Source organism: Terrapene carolina, unplaced genomic scaffold (genome assembly GCF_002925995.2).
Source record: "Terrapene carolina triunguis isolate 2854851 unplaced genomic scaffold, T_m_triunguis-2.0 Scaffold42, whole genome shotgun sequence".
Classification (NCBI taxonomy): domain Eukaryota; kingdom Metazoa; phylum Chordata; order Testudines; family Emydidae; genus Terrapene; species Terrapene triunguis.
In genome coordinates, this window is record NW_020664393.1 from 39,860,590 (window position 1) to 39,884,400 (window position 23,811).

The window sequence follows — 23,811 nt, forward strand, 5'->3', positions numbered from 1 at the left end:
GCCCTCCCCCTGGGGCTCCGGCCGCCTGGAGGCTTTTTTGCCTGGGGCGACAAAAAAGCCAGAGCCGGCCCTGAAAGGAGGAGGCTGTTGCCTCCCCCGCAGTCCCAGCCAACTCCTCCTCAGTGACCCACTGGGACAAACTCCCCCTGAGAAATGAGCCAGAGAGTCACCCCACCACCTCTGTCCCCAAAGGAGATGGGACAGAGACTCACCCCACTGCCCCAAAAAGCTCTCTTCCCCTTAGCTTCAGCGCAGAAGCTTCTCAACTCTGCTCTTGCTATCTCTACTCACCTCCATGCCTGAAGCAGCAAGAACCAGACACAAAAGGGCCAAATCCTGGTCCCACTGAAGTCAGTGGGAATTTGCTCATTGACTCCTGGTGGACCAGAATTTGATGCAGAGTAGTATAAGGCTTTCAGTGACATCCCTAAAACCTTTGCTGCTTGTGTTGGGCTGAGTCAGGACTAGAGAGGGGAAGCTATCTTCACAATAACATACTGGCCTTCCCAGACCAATTTTAAATTATTTTACCAAGGACCTGAATGAGTTCTGGAGATAAAAAAAAAAAAAGCCCAGCCAAAAGGAGAAACAAGATCAGGCATCTGAAGGAGAAGAGGAGAAATAAGGGAGGGGGGGGGGGGGGGGGGGGAGAGGGAGGGAGAAAGACTTAAAAAACCTCCAATTCTGATGCAAGAGAGGAAGCTTGGAGGGAGAAGAAAGAAAGAAAAGCACCAGAGTTGTTTGGTGCCATCCAAGAAACAACCTCAAACTGTACTCCAGAAACAGACTTTATACTGGCTTGAAGCACTTTTACTGACATAATAAGTCTTTCTGATTCTAATTCTTAAGGGTCATGTCACCCTGTTGGTTAGCCACAAAGGAGAAGCATTATTATTACTAAATATTTCAGTCCAAGGGCCTGGGAAAGCCACCATCCTTAAAGAACAAGCTATTATGTAGTAGCATGCATAGTTTGGTAGATTGGGAGCCAGGAATCCTGAGTCCTAATCCCAGCTACACCACTGGTAAACTCTGAGACTTTGATTTCACTTCTCTGAGTTTCCCCATCTGTAAAGTGCTTATCTACTTCACAGAGAGAGTATGGATTAATATTTGTAAGTCATAAGAACGGCCATACTGGGTCAGACCAAAGCCCCATCTAGCCCAGTATCCTATCTTCCGACAGTGGCCAATGTCAGGTGCCCCACAGGGAACGAACAGAACAGGAAATCATCAAGTGATCCAGCCCATCACCCATTCCCAGCTTCTGGCAAACAGAGGCTAGAGACACCATCCCTGCCCATCCTGGCTAATAGCCATTGACGGACCTGTCCTCCATGAATTTATCTAGTTCTTTTTTTAACCTTGTTATAATTGTGGCCTTCACAATATCCTCTGGCAAAGAGTTCCACAGGTTGACCATGTGTTGTGTGAAGAAATACTTCCTTTGGTTTGTTTCAGACCTGCTGCCTATTATTACACCATACTCCACACAGCCATAATTTAGCTCCACTGCAGCACTTACATGACAGGTGGCAGCTGAAGTGGGCAGGAATCAGGGAAAACCACTTGTAGTAAATTAATATTGACTGAGGAAACTAACTTGCAAAGCCAGTTTGTACACTTGGGTTCCTACAGTACCAGTTGTGCTGGTAGCTCAAGCCACAGACAGGGCTCATTTGCCATCACTTTATGTCTATGGAATATCTAGGGCAACAAGGGCTTGAAAACAAAGCTATCAGTAGGGGAACCCATCTAATCATCACTAAAAGCAGATTTGAGCAAATACTACTTAGCATTCCCTGCCAGATCAACTTTTGGCATTCAATCAATGGCTCTTGTGTTGCATATGGGTGATGTTTTCAGTATTCACAGTAAAATGAGCCAAAATAACTGTTCTCTCAGGCTTGTCCATTCAGAAAGACATCATGTCCCAAGCTGTCTTGATTTAAAGTTAAATTATTGAGACATTTATTTCACTACTTTTTGTCCTATGTTAAATTAAATTAAATTGTCCTGGTTTTCTATATACAATAGGACCACTAAGACTCTTTGTCTCCTCTTTTCTGCTACTTACTTATTGAGATTTGTACTAACTAAATAAAGAGCGCTCATCCCAGGTGGTAGGTGCCTTTGACACACACACTTAAAATACAACTCATACATAACAAACTCAGCAATTAACTCGCTGAGAGCACTACTTTGGTAGAGTAAAAATAACCACAATCTCCATCTCCACCAAACCCTTGTTGGAGTCCCTAATGGTCTCCCAACTCCCTACCAGTCATGTGCCCTAAAGGTTAAACTCCAACTGTTGCAGACTAGGGTCAAGGGGAGTGGTGAACTCCACAGATGTGGGGCTCTAGCGGTAAATACCAGCAGCCCTTTTTTTTTTTTTTTTTTTAACCACCAATGGAATTTCAGTTCAGATGCCTGCTCTGACCACAACCGTGGCCATGTCTCATGAGGAAAGAGGCAGTATCTCAGTTGTCCCAAGTCCTATAGTCCTTTATATGACAAACCAACCTTAAAATCAGTCCAAAAGCTAATAGGCAGCCAGTTCAGATCATAGAGCACAGGTTCTATGTGTACAGCAAAATGACATGCTGAGTAACAATGGAGCTGCTGAATTCTGCACCAGCTGCATTTGCCAGATAGATTTAAGATGTAGCCCAAGCACAGTGCATTGCAGAACTCCAAGGAAATGATGTAGCAAGGAAAGCAACTTACAGAGGGTATTTTTTACACCCTTTATTGTTTTTCCAACCTCTTTTGTTATTTTGACATTCTCCTTCTGTCCACTGAGAATGTAAGTTACACTCATTTTGCACACATACCGATTAAGAACATAAGAACAGCCATACTGAGTAGCCCAGTATCCAGTCTTCCAACAGTGGCCAATACCAGGCACTTCAGAAGGAATAAACAGAACAGGCAATTGTTGAGTGACCATCCCATCGTCCACTCCAAGCTTCTAGCAATCAGAGGCTAAGGGAATTCAGAGCATGGGGTTGCATCCCTATCCATCTTGGCTAATCACCATTGATGTACCTATCTTCCATGAACTTATCTAGTTCTTTTTTTAACCTTGTTACAGTTTTGGCCTTCACATCATCCCCTGGCAATGAGTTCCACAGGTTGACTGTGTGTTGTGTGAAGTAGTACTTCCTTTCGTTTGTTTTAAACCTGCTGCCTATTAATTTGAGTGACCCCTGGTGGTTATGTTATGTGAAGGAGTAAATAACACTTCCTTAGGGTATGTCTACACTACAGGATTAATCCGAATTTAGATAATTCGAATTTGGGAAACAGGTTGTATAAATTCGATTGTGCGCGGCCACACTAAGCACCTTAATTCGGTTTTAAACCACATTAATTCGGTGGTGTGCGGCCACACTACCCCATTAACTTAAACACAGTAATTCGGTGGTGTGCGTCCACACTAACCCTAATTCGAATTAACAAAATCGATTTAGGCTCTACTCCGTTCGTCGAGGTGGAATACAGAAATCGATTTAAAGGGCCCTTTAATTCGAATTAACTGGCTCTGTAGTGTGGACGGGTGAAGGGTTAATTCGGATTAAGGCAGCTAAATCCGAATTAAAGTCCTAGTGTAGACCAGGCCTTATTCACTTTCTACACCACAAGTCACAATTTTAAGCCCTCTATCATATCCCATTTTAGTCATCCCTTTTCCAAATTGAAAAGTCCCAGTCTTTTTAATTGCTTCCCCTATGGAAGCTGTTCCACACCCTTAATAATTTTTGTTCCCCTTCTCTGTACCTTTTCCTTTTCTAATGTATCTTTTTTAAGATGGGGTGACCTGAATGGCAAACAGTATTCCAGGTGTAGGTGCACCAGATTTATATAGTGGCATTATGATATTTTCTGTCTTCCATCCATTTCCTAATGGTTCCTAACATTGTTTGCTTTTTTTTGACTGCCACTATACATTGAGCGGTTGTTTTCACAGAACTATCCACATTGAGTCCAAGATCTCTTTCTTGAGGGGTGACAGCTAATTTAGACCCTATCATTTTGTATGTAGAGTTGGGATTATATTTTCCAATGTGCATTACTTTGCATTTATCAACATTGAATTTCATCTGCCATTTTTTTGCCCAGTCACCCAGTTTAGTGAGATCCCTTTGTAACTCTTTGCAGTGTGCTTTGGACTTCATGATCTTGAGTAATTTTGTATCGTCTGCAAATTTTGCCACCTCACTGTTTATCTCTTTTTCCAGATAATTTATGAATATGTTGAACAGCACAGGTCCCAGTACAGAACCCTGGGGGACACCACAATTTAACTCTCTCCATTCTGAAAACTGACCATTTATTCTTACCCTTTGTTTCCTATCTTTTAATCAGTTACTGATCCATGAAAGGACCTTCCCTCCTATCCCATGACTGCTTACTTTGCTTAAGAGCCTTTGGTGAGGGAACTTGTCAAAGGCTTTCTGAAAGTCCAAGTACAGTACATTCACTGTGACCCCCCGCCCAAGAATTCTAGTAGATGGGTGAGGCATGATTTCCCTTTACAAAAGCCACGCTGACTCTTCCCCAACAAATCATGTTTATCTATGTGTCTGATAATTCTGTTCTATACTATAGTTTCAGCCAATTTGTCAGGTACTGAAGTTAGGTTAATAATCTAATTGCCAGGATTGCCTCTGGAGCCTTTTTAAAAAATTGGTGTCACATTAGATAGCCTCCAGTCATCAGGTACAGAAGCAGATTTAAATGATAAGTTACATGCCACTGTTAGTAATTCTGCATTTTCATATTTGAATTCCTTCAGAACTCTTGGGTGACTAGAGTGAATTAGAGGATTGGGCCAAAAAAAACCTGATGAGATTCAACAAGGACAAGTGCAGAGTCCTGCACTTAGGATGGAAGAATCCTATGCACTGCTACAGACTAGGGACCGAATGGCTAAGTAGCAGTTCTGCAGAAAAGGACCTAGGGGTCACAGTGGACGAGAAGCTGGATATGCGTCAACAGTGTGCTCTTGTTGCCAAGAAGGCTAATGGCATTTTGGGCTGTATAAGTAGGGGCATTGCCAGCAGATCGAGGAACGTGATCGTTCCCCTTTATGCGACATTGGTGAGGCCTCATCTGGAGTACTGTGTCCAGTTTTGGGCCACACACTACAAGAAGGATGTGGAAAAATTGGAAAGAGTCCAGTGGAGGGCAACAAAAATGATTAGGGGTCTGGAGCACGACTTATGAGGAGAGGCTGAGGGAACTGGGATTGTTTAGTCTCCAGAAGAGAAGAATGAGGGGGGATTTGATAGCTGCTTTCAACTACCTGAGGGGGGATTCCAAAGAAGATGGAGCTCGGCTGTTCTCAGTGGTGGCAGATGACAGAACAAGGAGCAATGGTCTCAAGTTGCAGTGGGGGAGGTCTAGGTTGGATATTAGGAAACACTATTTCACTAGGAGGGTGGTGAAGCACTGGAATGCTTTACCTAGGGAGGTGGTGGAATCTCCTTCCCTGGAGGTTTTTAAGGCCCGGCTTGACAAAGCCCTGGCTGGGATGATTTAGTTGGGAATTGGTCCTGCTTTGAGCAGGGCGTTGGACTAGATGACCTCCTGAGGTCCCTTCCAACCCTGATATTCTATGATTCTATGACTGATAAACAGTAATAATAAATTTGTTCCAAAACCTCCTCTATTGACAACTCAATGTGGGACGGTTCCTCAGATTTGTCACCTAAACAGAATGGCCCAAGTGTGGGAATCTCCCTCACACCCTCTGCAATGAAGACTGATGTAAAGAATTCATTTAGTTTCTCTGCAATGGCAATGGCCTTATCTTCTCTGAGTGCTCTCTTATTGTTCATAGATTGCCAAACTAGTACAAAACACAACATTTTCTCACACCTTCACCACTGGATCTGACCAGGATGTTATAACTGTATTTTAATTCCTGCCTTAATTCCTGCAAGAAATATTTAAGAAAACTAGAGTCAGTTCAAAGATGTCAAGGAAAAGTAGATATAAGGTAGATTAAGAACAGACTCTCTTGATTAACTTAGAAGTTGTCTATATGAAGTTAGTTCGTGGCATGCTGGGGTTTCAATCTACCTCGCACCAGCATGCCACGCACGGCATGTCCACGTAGAGACTGCTGACGTAGAAGTTCCTTAGTGTGCTTTAACTGAGCCCAATTTGAAACAGGACAGATCAAAGCATGCTAAGGAACTGTTAGTGCACATCAGCAAGGTCCACACCAATAGTTACTGCACTGCCCGCATCTGTGGGGTAGATTTGTGGTAAATGTGCAGTAACTATTCATGTAGAGATGCTCTTAGTGAAAAGGGGCCTTAATTTCAGGTTGAGCTCCATCTGTTTTGTTTCTATGTTAAATGAATTGTAAAACAGAGGTAGCAGTTATTGTAAATATCTCTCAGATAGCATGCAAGGATGATGGAAGACTTTCCTTTTATGAGAGAAAGTATGTTGTGACCTCATTAGTTCTGTAAACTTAACCATATTTGGTAAAGATTAGAAGGGCCTACATGTCACACAATATTTACCACACAGACCCATCTACAGAAGTTTCCTCAGACTCCAAAAGGATCTGACCCCTATAGTTAGCTATAGTACTTATTTCTGAGCATTAAGAAGTTGATACAAATAACCCTGTTTGTTACCTAGTCTATACAGCTATTACATACGAGGCAAATAATTCACAGTTAAAAAAATCCACAGAGAGGCAGTGATCTTAGTTTAATCTTTACAAAAGCAGCCAGAAAGGGATCAAACTTTAGTGGCCATAACAAGTTTCATAACAATTATGCTGACTTATTTGGCCTCTTATTTTCTCTTTGTACCTGGCAGACAGAGAAATGCATATGACCAAAGAAAAGTCTGCCACAAACAAAAATTGAGCATCAAAAGGTAAAGAACCAGTGGCAGGGATTTTGAAGTCATAGAACTAAGTTAATACTCACCAGAGCAAATGTGGGTTTGCAAAACATCTGGAGTCACTAATTTCTTTTGGACATTATATATCATATCTATGCAAATGCTACAACAACATTAAATTGGAAGGCAGAGAACACCTATTTGAATGTTACAACATTAAAATGAAAGGTAGGAATTGGCAAGGCAGAGTGGGGGAGTTTTTCCTTTTAAATAGCTATGTGAAAAAGCAAACAAAATGACTTATTACAAGTATTCTGAAGGGGTGAAAAATGAATTCTAACAATCTTGTAAATAAATGTCTAATGAACAAGTCACTTGTACTGCTTTATGTTACAAAGGGAAAGGGGCAGTCAAAATTCTTTCACCACATGAATTACCACCACAATTGCAGATCCAGACCCTTCAATGTAGGGTGTCTGCATTGAGTCTGAGTCAGCCAGCTAAGATTTATCAATCTACTAGGAGCAATAAATTCAGAATCAGGTAGATTATAGAACACCTTGTTCTGATTGGAGAATAAATCAGAGTCCCTTGATATGAAAGTGAATAATCTGGACACACACATTTTGTTGTTTTGAGACTCCATACTTGTGAGAATGGAAGAGCAGGAAGATTATGCTGAAGGATGCGGTAACTGAGAAAACTTTGGATGAGTCAGGCAGTCGAGAACTGTTTAGAAATCCTGGAAACCATGGGCAGAAATCAGGATAGCTATACTTCTGGACATTCTTTATAACATACATGGCTGCCCTCATTATTAGAGTCTAATTGACTAGGTAGAGAATAGAACCACATGCAGCTAATGAGAGGAAAGACTGTCCCATGGTTAGGACACTAGCCTAGGAGTTGACATAAGAGGGTTCAATTGCCAATTATTCTACAAGTATTCTGTGTGACCCTGGGCAAGTCACTTAACCTTTGTGTCTCTTAGGTCCCATCTGTAAAATGAGGATAATAGCACTTACCTACTCATAGATCATAGGCAAACAGGTATAGTCAGTGTTTATATTTACTGCAGCATTTGCTGATGTGAGGGATAAAAAATGCAAGTTGGCAGCTGCTCAGAAACCAAGGTACCCAACTCTAGAGAGGAATAAACAGCTTATGTACTTAGGCTTACCCATCGCTACGGCCCAGAAGAACAAAGTGCCTCAGCTGAAGTAAGCTTTCATAATAATACTCTATACAGTATACTCCTATGTATCTGAAACCCAAATGTATCTCATATCCGAATCCCTTCCTTGTCCCTCATGTATCTCATGCTGGGGGGAAAGGAAGGGATTCCGATAACATGGAACTTTGGACAACAGAGCAGAGACCCCTGGTCAGGAATTTGAGGAGGAAGAGGAATTTGAGGCCTGGCTGCAGGGGAGGCCACCTTGCTGCTGAATGACTCCTACAGCAGTACAGGAAGCCCTCTGCAGCCCTGCTGTCACAGGAGTGCGAGAGGGGGCCGTGACAGCAGAGCTGCAGCGGGCTCCCTGTGCTGCCAATGATGCCAACCCCACAGACGCAATGTACAGAGAAGGTTGTAATCCTGGTGGGGCACAACAGAGTCCTGGCCAGGGTCTCTCTTTTGGCCCACAGGGATGAGGTGTCACTGGCCCTGCGGCAGTGTAGGGAGCCCTCTGCAGCCAGGCTGTCATGGGACTGAGTGAATGGGGCAGAGCAGACACCCCAGGCAGGAATGCAAGGAGAAGGATGATGAATCCCTAGCCAGGAGAGAGGCCCCCTGCTGCTGAATGTCGCCTGCCCCGTTGATTCTCTGAACTCCCGATTATCCAAATAAAATCTGTCCCCCGCCCATGTTATCTGGATAATCAGAAATACACTATGATTAGAATGGGACTTTCAGCCTAAAATAATTTTACAAAGCATTATCTTTTTAGTTTGGAAAGCTCTTTAGGATGAAAGACCTCCTTTGAATGTATTTTATTGTGAAAGCTTGTTTAGTAAGACCATTTGTTCTTCTGGTGACTGAGTCTGGTGTTCAGGAGGTTGAAGAGCAGTGTCCTGAACCAGCTTCAAGACTCCAGTGGCACTTCCCTCAGATGGGAGCTGCAGGTGCAGATTTAAATGTGACTACAGTAAAATAAATCTTACCTCTGCTTTCCTAGCATCAGGGCTAATGGAGTAGCAATGTTCTACTTACACTGTCACGTTCAGATAATTTTTTTCCCCCAACAGCTGTGAAAGCCCTTTCCAAACTGTTTACCAGGATTCAAATGAGTTGCATCTTTCAGCTACTCGTATGATTGTTAAAGAGCTGTGAGATTCCCCACTAGATACTCTAGATGAGTGGCTTCAGGTCAGCTTTATTTGCAACAGGGATATCAGATATCAAACCCTGAAGTCCATGTCACTATTTCATAGCATGTTTCTGAAGTTTAAGGAATTACAGCTGTGTGTTATTTTTACTTTTTGTAAGGGTTTACATTCAGTAAAATTTTGTGTTCCTTTTTAATACATCTGGGTCATTTTTAGAGAACAGGTATTTCTGTGTATGATGTACCAGTACTTAGACTTACACCAGTTACAGACAAGCTGCCAAGTGCTTATGCAAAAATAAAATGCGGAGATGGTATTTTATTTCACTAAACTTTCCTTCCTCTACATCTACAATCAACAGAAGCTAGATAAACTAGGTAAATCCAGCTGGCATGCACAGGTATTTTTTTGTGGAGGAAAGGGGATCGAAAAGCTTGAGAAGGGAAAGCTAAAGGCATTTTTCTTAAAAAATTAAGGACAGCATACAAAAAAATTAACGTTTTTAATTATAGTCAAATATTGAAACACCACCTCTTTAAAAACCAACAAATGCATATTATAAAGAGGATGGAATACAGGAAGGACTTGCCTGCTTAAATTATTTCACTTGTACCGCAAATAAAGAGGGATTTTGCAAGCAAACAGTTTTTGCTTCAGTGTTTTTATTTACAAACTTTGCTTCAGCCTTAAACAAGACAGGGTATACAGCTGATGAGATTTTTAAACCAACTAACATAACAAGCTCTCATACTCAAATTAAAATATGCACATTCATAAAAAATTAAAAGTAAAGATAGCAGTAAACAACTGTACATTCTAGGACACCGATCCTGCAATTTACAACTTGTGGGCAATACCCCTGTGCTCATGTGGAGTAAAGCTTTGTGCAGGCATAGGGGTGAGCCCATGAATCATAAATTGCAGGCCTGGAGACTAAGCTTCTCTTTATAAAATTATCAGTAAGGCAAGGTGGTCTGAGATTAACTGAGGTTTACTATTTTTATCTGTTGCAAAGGGTACACTGAAAAAGTAAAATGAGACAATGAAATTTTTACAATGGAAGAATTAAATGAACAACCCTTTAAAGACACCACAACATGTATAAGATCAGCCTACCTCAAGTTACATGCCTAGATTAGAACAAGAACTGAACTTAAAGTCAGTCATGAATCATTAGAAAAGGAATGTGTAAGGCTTTTAACAATTTATTTTCCTTTGTCATATAGAGGATGTTGCGAGACATACATCCATAAGCTCCATTTGTCAATTTAGTTGCATGAAACGATCAGCAACATAATAATTACAAGTTTAACCATTAAAGGAATAAGCACATTTTTAAAGCAGTATTTTCTGACCCTTTGTTAATGGATGAACAAGCTTCCACTTCTGTAAGCAGCTTTGATAGCATGCTATTTGCATACAGGAGTATCTTCATTTACATTTCCTCCAGGCTTCGTTTGATAGCCTCTTGTAATTCCACATCTTCCTCTAAGTAAAAAAGATTAGAGTTTCAAATTGTGGTTGGCAGCCAACAAATAATGTACATACTTATGTTAATACTACGCAACTGAGGAGTAGTTACAGCTTTAAAATTGTTGTGTGCAATCATTGTCAATCAAGGATAGAGTACAAAAAGGTGAGCAAACTAGAAGATACATCATTTTCTTGTTATGCCTCATGCTATCTATTCATAATTCCAAAATATGAGAAAGACTTTCACTGGATCACACTAATCCTCATGTCAGGACATCTTTAGTTAAGGTGACAAGTACAAATATAACTATCTAGGTATGTGTTATAAATGACATCAGACTTAAAGTGTATAGAGATGAAACTAGAAAAGGAAATATTTTTTTAAAAATTCGAAGATCCATAAAACAGACAAGCTTTGATCTGGTTCAGACCAGTTCTTAGTCAGTCAACAAGTATTGTAATCACAAGACATATAATCTTAGTCGGCACCATTGTTACAAGCCTCATTAGAGAGGCACAGGAATGAGTGGGGATGGAGACTGAACTAACTCTCTTGCTCCTAATGCTGGGAACTGAAACACATTGGAAGGGCAGGATGAGGAAAAAAATGGTTACCCACCTTTTTCATAACTGTTGTTCTTCGAGAGGTGTTGCTCATGTCCATTCCATTCTAGGTGAGCGCACGCCCACGTGCGCGGTCGGAGATTTTTGCCTTAGTGGTATCCATAGGGCCAGCTGTGGCGCCCCCTTGAGTGCCTCGCTCATGTGTCAGTATATCAGGTGCCGCCGGCCCTATGGCCTCTCACTCTTCCTTGCTGACAACCCCAACAGAGGGGCAGGAGGGCGGGTAATGGAATGGACATGAGCAGCACATCTCAAAGAACAACAGTTACAAAACAGGTGGGTAACCGTTTTTTCCTTCTTCGAGTGCTTGTTCATGTTGATTCCATTCTAGATGACTCATAAGCAGTATCAATGGAGGTGGGCTCGGAGTTCACAGTCTTGCAGCACTGCTCTGCCAAAGCCAGCATCGTCTCGAGCTTGCTGGGAAGCGCATAATGAGACGTGAACATGTGGACAGATGACCAGGTAGTGGCCCTACAGATCTCTTGGATTGGTACCTGTACCAGGAAGGCCGCTGACAACGTTTGTGCCCTAGTCGAGTGTGCCGTCACGATTGCTGGCGGAGGCACTTTCACCAGCTCACAGCAGTAGCGAATGCAGACCGTGATCCAGGACAAAATCCTCTGAGCAGACACTGGGCAACCTTTCATTCTGTCTGCCACCGCAACAAACCACTCCGCTGACTTACGGAACAGCTTTGTTCTATCTATGTAGAAGGCCAGCGCCCTCCTGACGTCCAGAGCGTGTAGCCTGCACTCCTCATCTGATGCATTAGGCTAGAAGACTGGTAAGTATATGTCCTGGCCAGTACAAAATTGGGAAATGACCTTGGGCAGAAAAGCTGGGTGTAGTCGCACTTGGACCGTATCCTCGTAGAGGACCGTATAGGATGGCTCCGAAGTAAGAACCCTGATCTCGGACACCTTGCGGGCTGATGATATCGTGACCAAGAATGAGACCTTCCAGGAGAGAAGCAGAGACCCCATGAGCCTCAACAGCATGAGATTCAGGTGCCGGGGGGGGGGAGGGACAGGATCCCAGACATGCGTGTAGAAACGCTGCAGACCTTTCAAAAACCGTGCCATCGTGTCGTGAGCGAAGATGGACCTGCCTTGGAATGGAGGATGGAAAGCTGAGATAGCAGCCAGGGGGACCTTGATCCATGACAGGGCCAAACCTTAGACTTTTAGGTGCAGCAGATAATCCAGGATCTCCTGCTCAGCCCGAATATGCCATTCCGAGGCCCAAAAGGTGAATCTTTTCCATTTGGCCAAATAAGTCGCTCTGGTGGAGGGTTTCCTGCTACCCAGCAAGACCTGCTGGACACGGGCCGAGCCTGCCCGTTCGTCCATGCTTAGCCATGCAGTAGCCAAGCCATCAAGTGCAACGCTGCCAGGTTTGGATATAAAAGGCTGCTGTGGTTCTGTGACAGCAGATCCAGCCAGAGAGGCAACTGCAGCACGGCGGCTACCAAAAGGCTCAACGTGCCAAACCAGCACTGACTAGGCCACGTGGAGGCTATTAGAATAACTCTTGCCCTATCTTGCTTGATCTTCACCAGGACCCTGTGAATCAACAGCACTGGCAGGAAGGCGTACATCAGTGCCCCCGACCATGGAATGAGAAAGGCATGTGACAGGGAGTTCCCTGTCTATTCCCCAGATTGAACAGAACACATTGCATTTTCTGTTCTGCCTGGACATGAACAGGTCCACCTGGAGAATCCCCCACTTCTGGAAGATTATGCTGACCACCTCCGAATGGAGCAACCACTCGTGGCGAGATGAAAAAGTCCTGCTGAGGTGGTCTGCCAGCACGTTCCTGGTTCCAGGCAGGTGTGCAGCTATTAGATGAATGGCATGCCGCACACAAAAATCCCAAAGGCAGAGAGCTTCTTGACAAAGGGCCGAAGACCTGTCACCGCCCTGCCTGTTGACGCAATAAAGTGGCAGTGTTGTCCCTCAGGACCTGCACCACCTTGCCCTTCAGATGGGGCAAGAAAGCCTGGCAGGCCAAGTGAACCACTCTGAGCAAGCTGACGTTGTCATGGAGGCCAGATCGTCCCACAACCAGTGGCCCTAGGTGCTCAGCTTGCCCAGGTGGACTCCCCAGCCAAGGTCCGAAGCATCGGAGACCAGGGTCAGGGACGTGGTCGCGAAGAGGACTCCCTCCAACACCGACCTGTGCTCCAACCACCAATTCAGCCTGATGTGGTCCGGTACCCTGACTACCCAATCTAGGTCATGGCCTATTGGGGATGTAGACCGATGCCACCCACCCTTGCAGGGGCCGGAGATGGAGCCGAGCATGGCTGACCACGTATGTGCACGTGGCCATGTGGCCCAACAGCCGCAGGCAGGTGTGAGCCATGGTGAACGGATGGTTCTTTACAAGGGAGATCAGGTCCGACGTGGCCTGAAAATGAGCTTCTGGAAGGAAGGCTCTGTCTCACGTGGAGTCGAGAACCACCCCAAGGAACTCTATTTGCTGGACAGGCGTTAAGGTGGATTTTTTCTCATTTATTAACAGGCCCAGGTTGCGACAGATCAAGGCTCCTCTGCACTTGCTCCTGAGACCTGCCTTTGATGAGACAGTCGTCAAGATATGGACCCCTCGATGTCTCAGGTAAGCAGCCACTGGCACCATACATTTTGTGAACACCCTTGGAGCCAATGAGATGCCAAATGGTAGTGCTGTGAATTGAAAATGGCACCCGCCCACTATGAAACGGAGGAAGCGTCTGTGACCTGAGAATATGGAAATATGGAAATAAGTGTCCTTTAAGTTGAGGGCAGCGTACCAGTCACCCGGATCCAGGGAGGGGATGATGGAGGCCAGGGAGACCATGAGAAACTTCAACTTTTTGAGAGACTTGTTGAGGCGACACAGGTCCAGGATGGGTTTGAGGCTCCCTTTTGCCTTTGGGATTAGGAAGTAGCGGGAATAGAACTCTTTTCCTTTCATATCCCGAGGGACCTCCTCCATCGCCCCCAGGCGCAGGAGGTTCTCAACCTCTTAAACGAGGAGTTGCTCACGGGAATGGTCCCTGAAAAGGGATGGGGAAGATGGGTGGTGGGAAAGAGGGGCGGCCCAAAATTGTAGGGTATAGCCCTGAGATACTATGTCCAGCACTCAGCAGTCCGAGGTGACCCGCGACCAGGTCGAATGCTAGGGATGTAGACAGTCGAGGAAAGAACAAGGTGGATCCGGGAAATTGACTGGGATGTCGCTCTCGAGCGCACCTTCAAAATGTGTGCTTCTAGCCCCCAGGATGCTTCGCCAGGCTGGGCTGCGCGGGTGAGTGGGAGGAGGAAAGGCGGTGATGACTAAAACTCGTGTCTCTATCCCTTCTCTTTGCAGACCCCTGACGAGTCTGCCAAAGCCTTCGCAGCGGGGGCAGCTGGAATTGCTTCCATGCAGATTGCAGCGTATGCATGCCCAGTGAGCGAAGGGTGGCCTAAGTGTCCTTTAACCCATGCAGCCTCGCATCCATCTGTTCAGAGAAGAGTCCATTCCCATCGAATGGGAGGTCCTGGATCAAGGTCTGCCTCTATTGGGAAAGGCCGGCGGTTTGAAGAAAGAAGTTGTGCCTCATAACCACCACTGACAAGATCACCCTAGCTACTGAGTCTGATGCATCCCATGCCATTTGGAGGGAGCACCTAGCCACCGTGGTGCCCTCCTCTACCACGGTGCCAAATTCTTGGGCCAAACCCTGAGGGAGGGACTCCTTGAATTTACGGAGGGAGTCTCATAAGTTACAATTGTATCTTCCCAAGAAGGCCTGATAGTTCGCCACCCAGAACTGCAGGCTGGCAGTGGAATACATTTTTCTCCCGAAAAGGTCCAGTCTTTTGGCCTCTCTATTTTTGGGAGTTGAGCTAGTCTTGTCTTTTCTGTTGGCTACAGAGACAACCAGCGAGCCTGGAGGTGGGTGAGTATAAAGATACTCGAACCCTTTGGCTGGGAGAAAGTACTTCTTTTCAGCCCTTTTGGAGGTGGGAGGGATGAACGATGGGGTTCGCCGGAGGGCACTGGCAATTTTGAGGACCCTATCATGCACTGGTAGTGCAACACAGGTGGGGTAGAGGTTGAGAGGATGTTGAACAAGGTGTCCGCCTTCTCGGCCATCTCATCCACCTCTAGGCCCAAGTTCTTGGCCACCTGTCAAAGCATGGCCTGGTATTCTTTAAAATCGTCCAGTGGGCTGGCCCTCGAGGGTCCCGCGACTGCCTTGTCCGGGGATGAAGATGATGACTGTACCACTGTGGGAGGCCCCGGAGCATCATCCCCCATGGGAGAGGAAGGTTTAGGGGTGGGTTCAGTCTCCTCTACCCCGACCTCCGAACGTGACTCATGCACTGAGCCTGGTGCCGTCGGTGCCGCCAACTGTTGCTCCAAGGCAGTGGCAGATGAGCGGTGCGAAGGGGGCATTGTCGTGACCAGCACGTCCTACGCACTCCAATAAGACCACTGCGCTGGTCACTGGCAGGGCTGCCAAGGCAGCGCCGTCGATGTCAATGCAGCCTCGGGTGCCCAATCGTGCTGGTGGAGTCTGGTCAAGGGGCTGAACTGCCCTTCCATGCCAGAAGAATCCCCTTCCGGTGACCATGACAGGGCGGTCAACACCTGTGTCTGCCTGGTGACCACTGATGCTGGAGACCAGTGCCTGAAGTAAGGGAACTGGTGCCAGTATTGAGTGGACCGGTGTCAGGGGGACCCGAGTCACGACAGGGAGCACTCCCACGGGGCAGGCGACTGAGATCTGCTCTGAGAGGATGACCAGCGGGAGGCTGAATGGTGCCGGTAGTATGGGACAGGCGCCTCCCCCTAGGTGATCCGCGTCGAGTTGGTGGGGACTGCGATCACGGTGCTGGTGACTAAAGGCGAGCCCCAGAGGATCTGGGCTGTGACTCCGGAGATCTGCGGCACGGAGGAGGAGAGCGCTGCCTTGTCTTGGGTGATAAATGGAGCTCCACTGCCCCCTGAGGGGGTCTTAGCAGCTTGCTTACCCTTGTAGGGAGCCTTTGCTGTTTCCTGTGGTACGTGGGGTGCTGGCAGTGCAGGTGGAGGCCTCTGCTCTCTTGGTGCCAGGGAAGCTAGGGAAGGCATCGATGCTGTCAGGAATTTGGGTCCCCTACCACTCCTGGGAATCAATGGTGGATCTTTTAAGGGGTTAAGGACCCCATTTGGGGAGGTATGTACACATGGCTCCAGAGTGCCCGTGCGGCCCAAACTGGATCATTTGCCCAATGTCCCATTGCCCTTCTTGCCCGGGGCTGGGGAGCCGTGCTTTGTTTTCTTTTTGGGCTCCGGTTATCGGGAGCGGTGACGGGTGGAGCCCGGTGACGAGGGTGCACTGCTCACCGAGGCCAAGGTATTAGGTGAGTCTTGGCGGGACAGCTCGGAAGCTGGACGAAGGGCAGCCTCCATGAGGAGAGCCCACAAATGAATATCTCACTCTTTCCAAGTCCTGGGTCGAAAATTTTTACAAATACGACACTTGTCCTTCACGTGCGATTCCCCCAAGCACTTGAGGCAGCTGCTGTGGGTGTCACTTACAGGCATAGGCCTGTTACAGTCTGCACAGGGCTTAAACCCCGGAGACCAGGGCATGCCCCGCCTGGGGCAAAGTCCCCGCTGGGACTCTAACGTCTAACTACAATTAACAACTACTTAACATAACTACTATAAACAAGCTATTTACAAGGCCCTAAGGCTTGAAGTCAGAAAAGATGAAACCGCTAGCCCTTGCTATGCAAGGAAAGGCGCTCCGACTAATCACCACAGGTGGTAAGAAGGAACTGAGAGGGCGTAGGACCAGCAGCGCCTGATATACCGACACATGAGTGCGGCACTCAAGGGGGCACCACAGCTGGCCCTACGGATATTGCTAAGGCAAAAATCTCTGACGACCAAGCACATGAGCACGCGCACACCTAGAATGGAATCGACATGAGCAAGCACTTGAAGAAGAACTTACATTCCTGTAGCCTGTGATTTGGAGAAGGAGAAGACATTGGTCTCCAATGCTGCCACTGCAGCACAAAATTCACTAACAGAAAAACTGTGCTTGTGGTAACCCAAAGCAGTTTTAGTACTTGTTAAGATCATACGTTAATAAATTAAATGACAATTTAATTTCTCCTCTGTTTAAGGAGGCCACAGTCAGATTCACAAGCACATAAAAAATGGGATGAAGGTTGAATAATTTTTCAGCGATGGAAATCTGAGTATTGCCACAAAAAAGAGGAATTTGAATTACTATAATACAGGCTTAAAATATTTTAATTTTTATTCAGTCAGATTCAGGTTCTAACTACATCTAATATCCTAGACCCAGCACAATAGAGAGTCAGGCCAGGCCATGGAGCTGAAACTGCGTTAGTGTCATTGATGGATGATCTCCTGCTGTCAATGGATAGAGGACAGACATCCACTCTCATCCTCCCTGCAGCACTCAACACCATCACCCATATGATACTGCAGTCTCATCTGAGAAAGGTAGCTGGGGTCCCGGTCAATGTGCTAAAATGGGTACTGATGGAAAACTGTACCTCCACTACTAGGCCCCTCACTTGTGGAATCCCACAAGGATCATTTCTCTCCCTGGTCCTAGTCAACATCTACAAGCAGCCACTAGGTGAACGGGTCAGACTTACTAGAAAAATGACTGAGAATGATCAGGGTTTACTTGTCATTCTTTATAGTGTGCCCTACAAATAAAGAATTGTTGACTATAGGAAAACAAAATCACTCCTCGGGATTTTACAATCTGTTTAAATAAAAAGAGCCTATTTCTTGTTCTATCACATCCCTAAGATCCACAATCATTTTCCTAACAATTTTATGTTGCTCTTAAGTATTGTCTACATAGCAAGCCAGGGTACAACTCTACAGCGCACCAGCTTGCCGTGAAGTATGCTAAGCTGTGCTGGGACTTCCAGTGCACTGTAGCAGTGCCTACATAGTGAGTTACTGCACAGCAAGCTGGTGCGCTGTAGAGTTGTACCCTGGCTTGCTGTGCACTAACCGGCCATTTACACAAGCCCCTAGTTTCTCAAAGGGAAACAGTACATAACCAATGAGCAACAAAGTGCAGAATGAACACACATATTCTGGAACTAAATTAAGAGGAAAACCAGCTTTACAACCAACTGCGTCCTAGAACTCCATATACATTTAAATAAGTGATGATAACATAAGTATTTTTAAAAACAAGTCTAGAATGCTGACCAAGTTAGACTTTAGTAACAACACTTGGTAATATCTGGTAAATCTAATTAAACTATATGTACATTAGATTCAATTACATCTTGGCTTTGTTCAAGTCTCAATTACAAAGCTGTCTTGTGTTACCGTGTTGTTTTAACTTTCAATCTTCTTGCCCCCAACTTACATGTACCAAACTTTTATGCAACATAGTATTTTGACAGTACATCAGTAAATGAATAAGTAAAGTACAGCATGGGATGAACAATAAGCATGGTAGGGAAAATATCAGAATTATTTACCAATAGGTAAGATATATTAACTTAACCTGTTCATGTGTAACCGTGTGAGAGTTTACAGCTCCCCTTCAGGAGACTAGAGTGCCGAGTGTTGAGATGAGTTCCTGTCTGCATCCTGTAAAACTTGCCCATACCGGTATTGCCCTGGCCTCTTCTTTTGTCATTCAGTGTTGCACGCATTCTAAAGCAATATGCATTTCCTCACCTTTTGGGGGCGAAGCCAGACTTTGAGGCACCTGCTCCCCTACTTGGTGTAAACTTTGCTTGTGCCAATCAGAAACGAACACAAACAGGTTTTGGGCCCCGTCCCCTATGACACTTCTATGAAGTCATAGTTGGTACTTTATGGGCTGCCTGCCATGTGCAGGCAGGGAGAGGAGAAAGAAAAACGAATCCTGTGTATCCTGTGTACATCCGTAACCGAGCCTTATCACCTCGAAGACTCTCTCTCAGCTCACGTGTTTCAAACAGAGTTCCTACGTTTGCCGGTCGTTATGCGTTGGTTTGTATTTGTAAGTATCAGTTATTACTAATTGCTGCATCTTTGTTTATAAATATTGTTAGTAGATATTTTAGTCATTGTGTGTTTTAAGTTTCATTAACTCTATTAGCTAATCAAACGCTGCTCCCTTACCCCTTGTAATTATCCCCAATAAAACTTTAAATTGATTAATTTTAGGTGTGTGTGTGTGTGCGTGTGTGTGTGTGTGTGTGTGTGCGTGTGTGTGTGTGCGTGTGTGTGTGTGTGTGTGTGTGTGTGTGTGTGCGTGTGTGTGTGTGTTTAGTTTGCATCGTGACCCATACTCTCCTTGCATCCCTTACCAATATAGTCTATTGCCACGTGCAGCCTGGTAAATAACAGGCCTGCATTTTCTTTCCCCCCTGTGTGCCCGTGGCAATCCACACCGAGCTGAGATATAGCAACTAACCCTGAACTGACTTATGCCTATGTAAATCAGTGGAAACAGATTCTGAGCCTAACACATACTTTTCTGGCTGGCATGGAATTTTTTCTTTATACCTCAGCACTGTACTCACTACTCATGAATGCTCAATAAAGCAAAAGCAGATACTTAGAATATTTTGGACAGTATTCTTTATAGGACATTTGTCACATAAAATTAAGTTACAATTTAGTTTCTTGTGCATTCTCTATCAAAAGGTACTCTCACAAACACAGAAGAAAAGTGAAAATTAAGACTACCTTCCTGTTTCTTTGTTTCTTGTAAACTCATTTGCATTGTTTTAATATCATCCTCCTCCTCTTCACTGTCTGAAACTTAAATACACAAATCAAACACACATTATATAGTGCTTCTGAGAAATACATCTTTTTTCACTAAGCCTGTAGCATGTTTTGAACTCTCATCCACTTGTTATGATTTAAAGATTAATAATACACATTTCTCTGGTAAACCCCACTAATATGCATTTAAGTTGGGTGACTCAGAAAATCATAGAAAGTTCATTTTCAACATGTGCCCCTTCTTTCTCCCAAAAATTCCAAGCTGCTTACTTTTTCATTTTCTTTTAAGCAATGTTTCTAGTAAGCTAAAGAAAAGCAAACACAGGAACTGTACATTGTATTGTGTGCTATATTCTCCATGTTTTCCTATATTCATTTATTTAAATACTTGTTATCATACTCACTGCAAACTGTACTATAAAAAATTGATCACAATGGACTGAATAGACTAGATATGCATATATAAGCACATGCTGGTTAAGCATGATGTTTGCTGCCACTGTTTCCCAGTGATTTTGAACTGTAGCCTATTATAACTCAATCTGCTAAAATGGAGCAAAGTGTTATCCTGCATTTACACTATGAAAAGTGGTTGAGTTTAGCTAAGCACAGTTAGGAAAGGTTCTATGCACATAACCTCCAATTTGCACATGCACTGTAGGTGTTTTTATTCCTAATTTGGGTAATTCAAGCGTGCATGTGCACCTTTTAAAATCTGACCCTGAGTGTATGACACATATATATCATCATATACCTGGTTTGAATAGCAACATGGATGACCCTTTCCTAATTAGGAACAGTGGCTTCGACCGACCTGGATCAGGAGCCCAAAGTGATGGCTGAAATACTTTGCTGCATTTATGCATCAGGTACTTGGGGATGGAAGGTCTCTTGCTCAAGCCACTTGGCAGGCTTAATGGGCAGCCCTGGAAAGGATCCAGAATATTTCTAGGTGGGGGTCAAGAACAACTACCCAAAGTACAGCCCATTCCTGAGAAACTCATTAAATTCTTTATAAATCAGAGCTAGACACATAGGGGGCATTGCAAACTCTATAGTGCAGAGGTAGGCAAACTACAGCCTGTGGGCCACATCCGGCTCATGGGACCATCCTGCCCAGCCCTTGAGCTCCCGACCCCTCCCCTGCAGACACGCCGCTGTGCGGGCAGCGCTCTGGGCGGCGGGGCTGTGAGCTCATGCCAAGCAGAGCAGCAGCGTGTCTAGCTCTGGCCTGCCGGCGCGGCTGCCAGACATGCTGCTCTGAGCGGCATGGTAAGGGGGCCAGGGCCAGGGCCATTGAATAAGGGCTGGGGGTCCCGGGGGGAAGTCAGGGGACAGGGGGCGGTTGGATGGGGCAGAGGTTCTGGGGGGGGGGGGGCGGTCAGGGGACGGGGAACGGGAATGGGGGTTGGATAGGTGTGGGGTCCCGGGGGGCCTGTGAGGGGACGGGGAATAAGGGGGGTTGGATAGGCGTGGGATCCCATGGCCTGTCAGGGGGCAGGGGTGTGGATAGGGGGTGGGGCCCCGGGGGGTGGTTAGGGGCGGGGGTCCTGGTAGGGGGCAGTTAGGGGACAAGGAGCAGGGGGAGTTGGATGGGTAGGAGGTTCTGAGGGGGCGGTAAGTGGGAGGGGGCTGTTTGGGGAGGCACAGCCTTCCCTACCCGGCCCTCCATACAGTTTTGCAACCCCAATGTGGCCCTCGGGCCAAAAGTTTGCCCACCCTTGCTATAGTGGCTTCTCATTTACCAAACAACTCTTCTCTCTCAGACTGCATTGCATCCTTACCTATTCAATGTTTTTGGCATCTGAGTGGACTCAATTTCCCTCTTCAGTTCTTAGGATGAGTGTTACATTAGAATTGAGATGCTGAAGGCCTTGGTTCACGAGTGAGGAACATAAGTAACTACTAGATCAACATCTTCTATTTCAAGTCAAAATTGCTTTATGATAGCTTTTGTGTGTGAGAGAGAAAGGGTGGATTTTGTTTGGGAAACTTGACACAAAATCCTGGTGTACAATAGGGCCAATTCATGGTCCATTTTGGTCAATTTCACCGTCATAGGATTTTAAAAGTTGCAAATTTCTTGATTTCAGCTATTTAAATCTGAAATTTCACGGTGTTGTAATTGTAGGGGTCGCTGTGGCACTGCCTTTAGAGCTGGGCAGCTGGAGAGTGGCGGCTGCTGGTTGAGAGCCAAGCTCTGAAGGCAAAGCCGCCAGCAGCAGCAGCGCAGAAGTAAGGATGGCAGGAATGGTACTGTCACCCTTACTTTTGCACTGCTGCCTGTAGAGCTGGGCCCTCAGTCAGCAGCCACCACTCTCCAGCCACCTAGCTCTGAAGGCAGCAGCACAGAAGTAAGGGTGGCATGATATGGTATGATATTGCCACCCTTACTTCTACTTGGTGCCTGGCCAACATCTGCCGCTCTCCAGCAGCCCAGCTCTGAAGGCAGTGCAGAAGTAAGGGTGGCAATACCACGACACCCCTTCAACTTCCTTGTGTGTCAGGACCCCCAGTTTGAGAAACTCTGGTCTCCCCCATGAAATCTGTATAGTATAGGGTAAAAGCACGCAAAAGCCCAGATTTCGTGACGCGTTTTTCATGGCCGTGAATTTGGTAGGGCCCTATGTATGGGTGAAGCCAAAGATTTCAGACTGGTGACCTACATGTAGGACAAAGGAGCATGGAGCAGTACCAGTGATACCACAAAATGGTTCAGGTGGGTAGGGATTCAGTGGTCCCCTTTAGATCCTAGCTAAAAGAGTAGGCTTAATGGGGCTGGCAGTGGAGTCATAGCTACCATTCCACCCCAGAAGGAAAAGCCTTTAGTTCTTGTGCTGGAGTGGCAATCCACTGACAGTACCAGATCATGGCTAATCTTTGCAAAATCCTGGCTTTCCATGGCCTTCCCTTGGGCAAATGGGAAATTCACTTCTTTCAGAGGAATGCTGCAGAATCAGTGACTAGATGGGTTTTATTGATGATCAGTTGCAATAGAGGAGAAGGTGGTGCTTGGACTACTCCCATTCATATGTGCTGCCCACTGGCCTGGTAACAGTGTCTGATGTCAAGCGCCTAATGGTGTCCTGTTAAGTCCATCTTAAATGACAAGTTATCAAGGGTAGGTGAATGCACCAGTTGTGCATTGGTATTTGCAGGCACAGGATTATATTCTGGAATATGAATTGGGTCATGCTAAGGAGAGACAGGCTTCATCTGTGGATTTGTTTGGACATGGCACATTTAGAACTTGTCTACATGAGAAAGCTCGACTAGTTATACCCATTTAGTTATACTGCCCTACAAGGACACTCACTTTGGTATAAAAGTGGCTTTTAGCTTAGTTTAACAAACCCCTTCCCAAGCAGCAAACTAAACCAAATAAAGCCACTCGTATCAGAATAAGTGTGTCCACATTGGGGGCTATACTGGTGTACCTATGTTGGTTTAAATTCACACCTTAGATTATACCGAAAAAAAATCTTTCCCATGTAGGCAAGGCCTTCCTTATGAAGTCCTCGCTGGCACAAGATAGGGTCAGTAAAACTTGTATTCTCTGAGAGCAAATCAGTAGTTCCCCATCTGTCTTTGTAAAATAGGCTCATCGTGATTCCCACACATTCTGCAAATAGTCTCTCAAATGTTCCTCCTGATAGAAATTGTTGAACTATGTGGGGGGGAGGAGAAACCTAGACCCAAATGCATCAAGTATCTTGGCACGATTACTAATCCAGACTACTTCAAGGAAACAAAAGG

At 45.5% G+C, this 23,811-nt stretch overlaps 1 protein-coding gene across 3 annotated transcripts in view; it reads right to left on the minus strand.

Annotated features, from left to right (window-relative positions):
* Positions 1–9,720: 9,720 nt before the first annotated feature.
* LOC112118249 (E3 SUMO-protein ligase ZNF451) overlaps positions 9,721–23,811 on the minus strand; it is an 84,500-nt gene continuing 70,409 nt past the window's right edge. For 2 of the 3 annotated variants that reach the window (XM_024216493.2, XM_024216491.2), the window contains exons 14-15: positions 20,014–20,088; positions 9,721–10,689 (exon numbers count right to left, since the gene is read on the minus strand). In XM_024216493.2, the coding sequence (XP_024072261.1) occupies positions 10,637–10,689; positions 20,014–20,088 (128 nt within the window). In that variant the 3' untranslated portion in view covers positions 9,721–10,636. The remainder of the gene's footprint in view (positions 10,690–20,013; positions 20,089–23,811) is intronic. The other variant, XM_024216494.2, reaches the window with a different exon arrangement.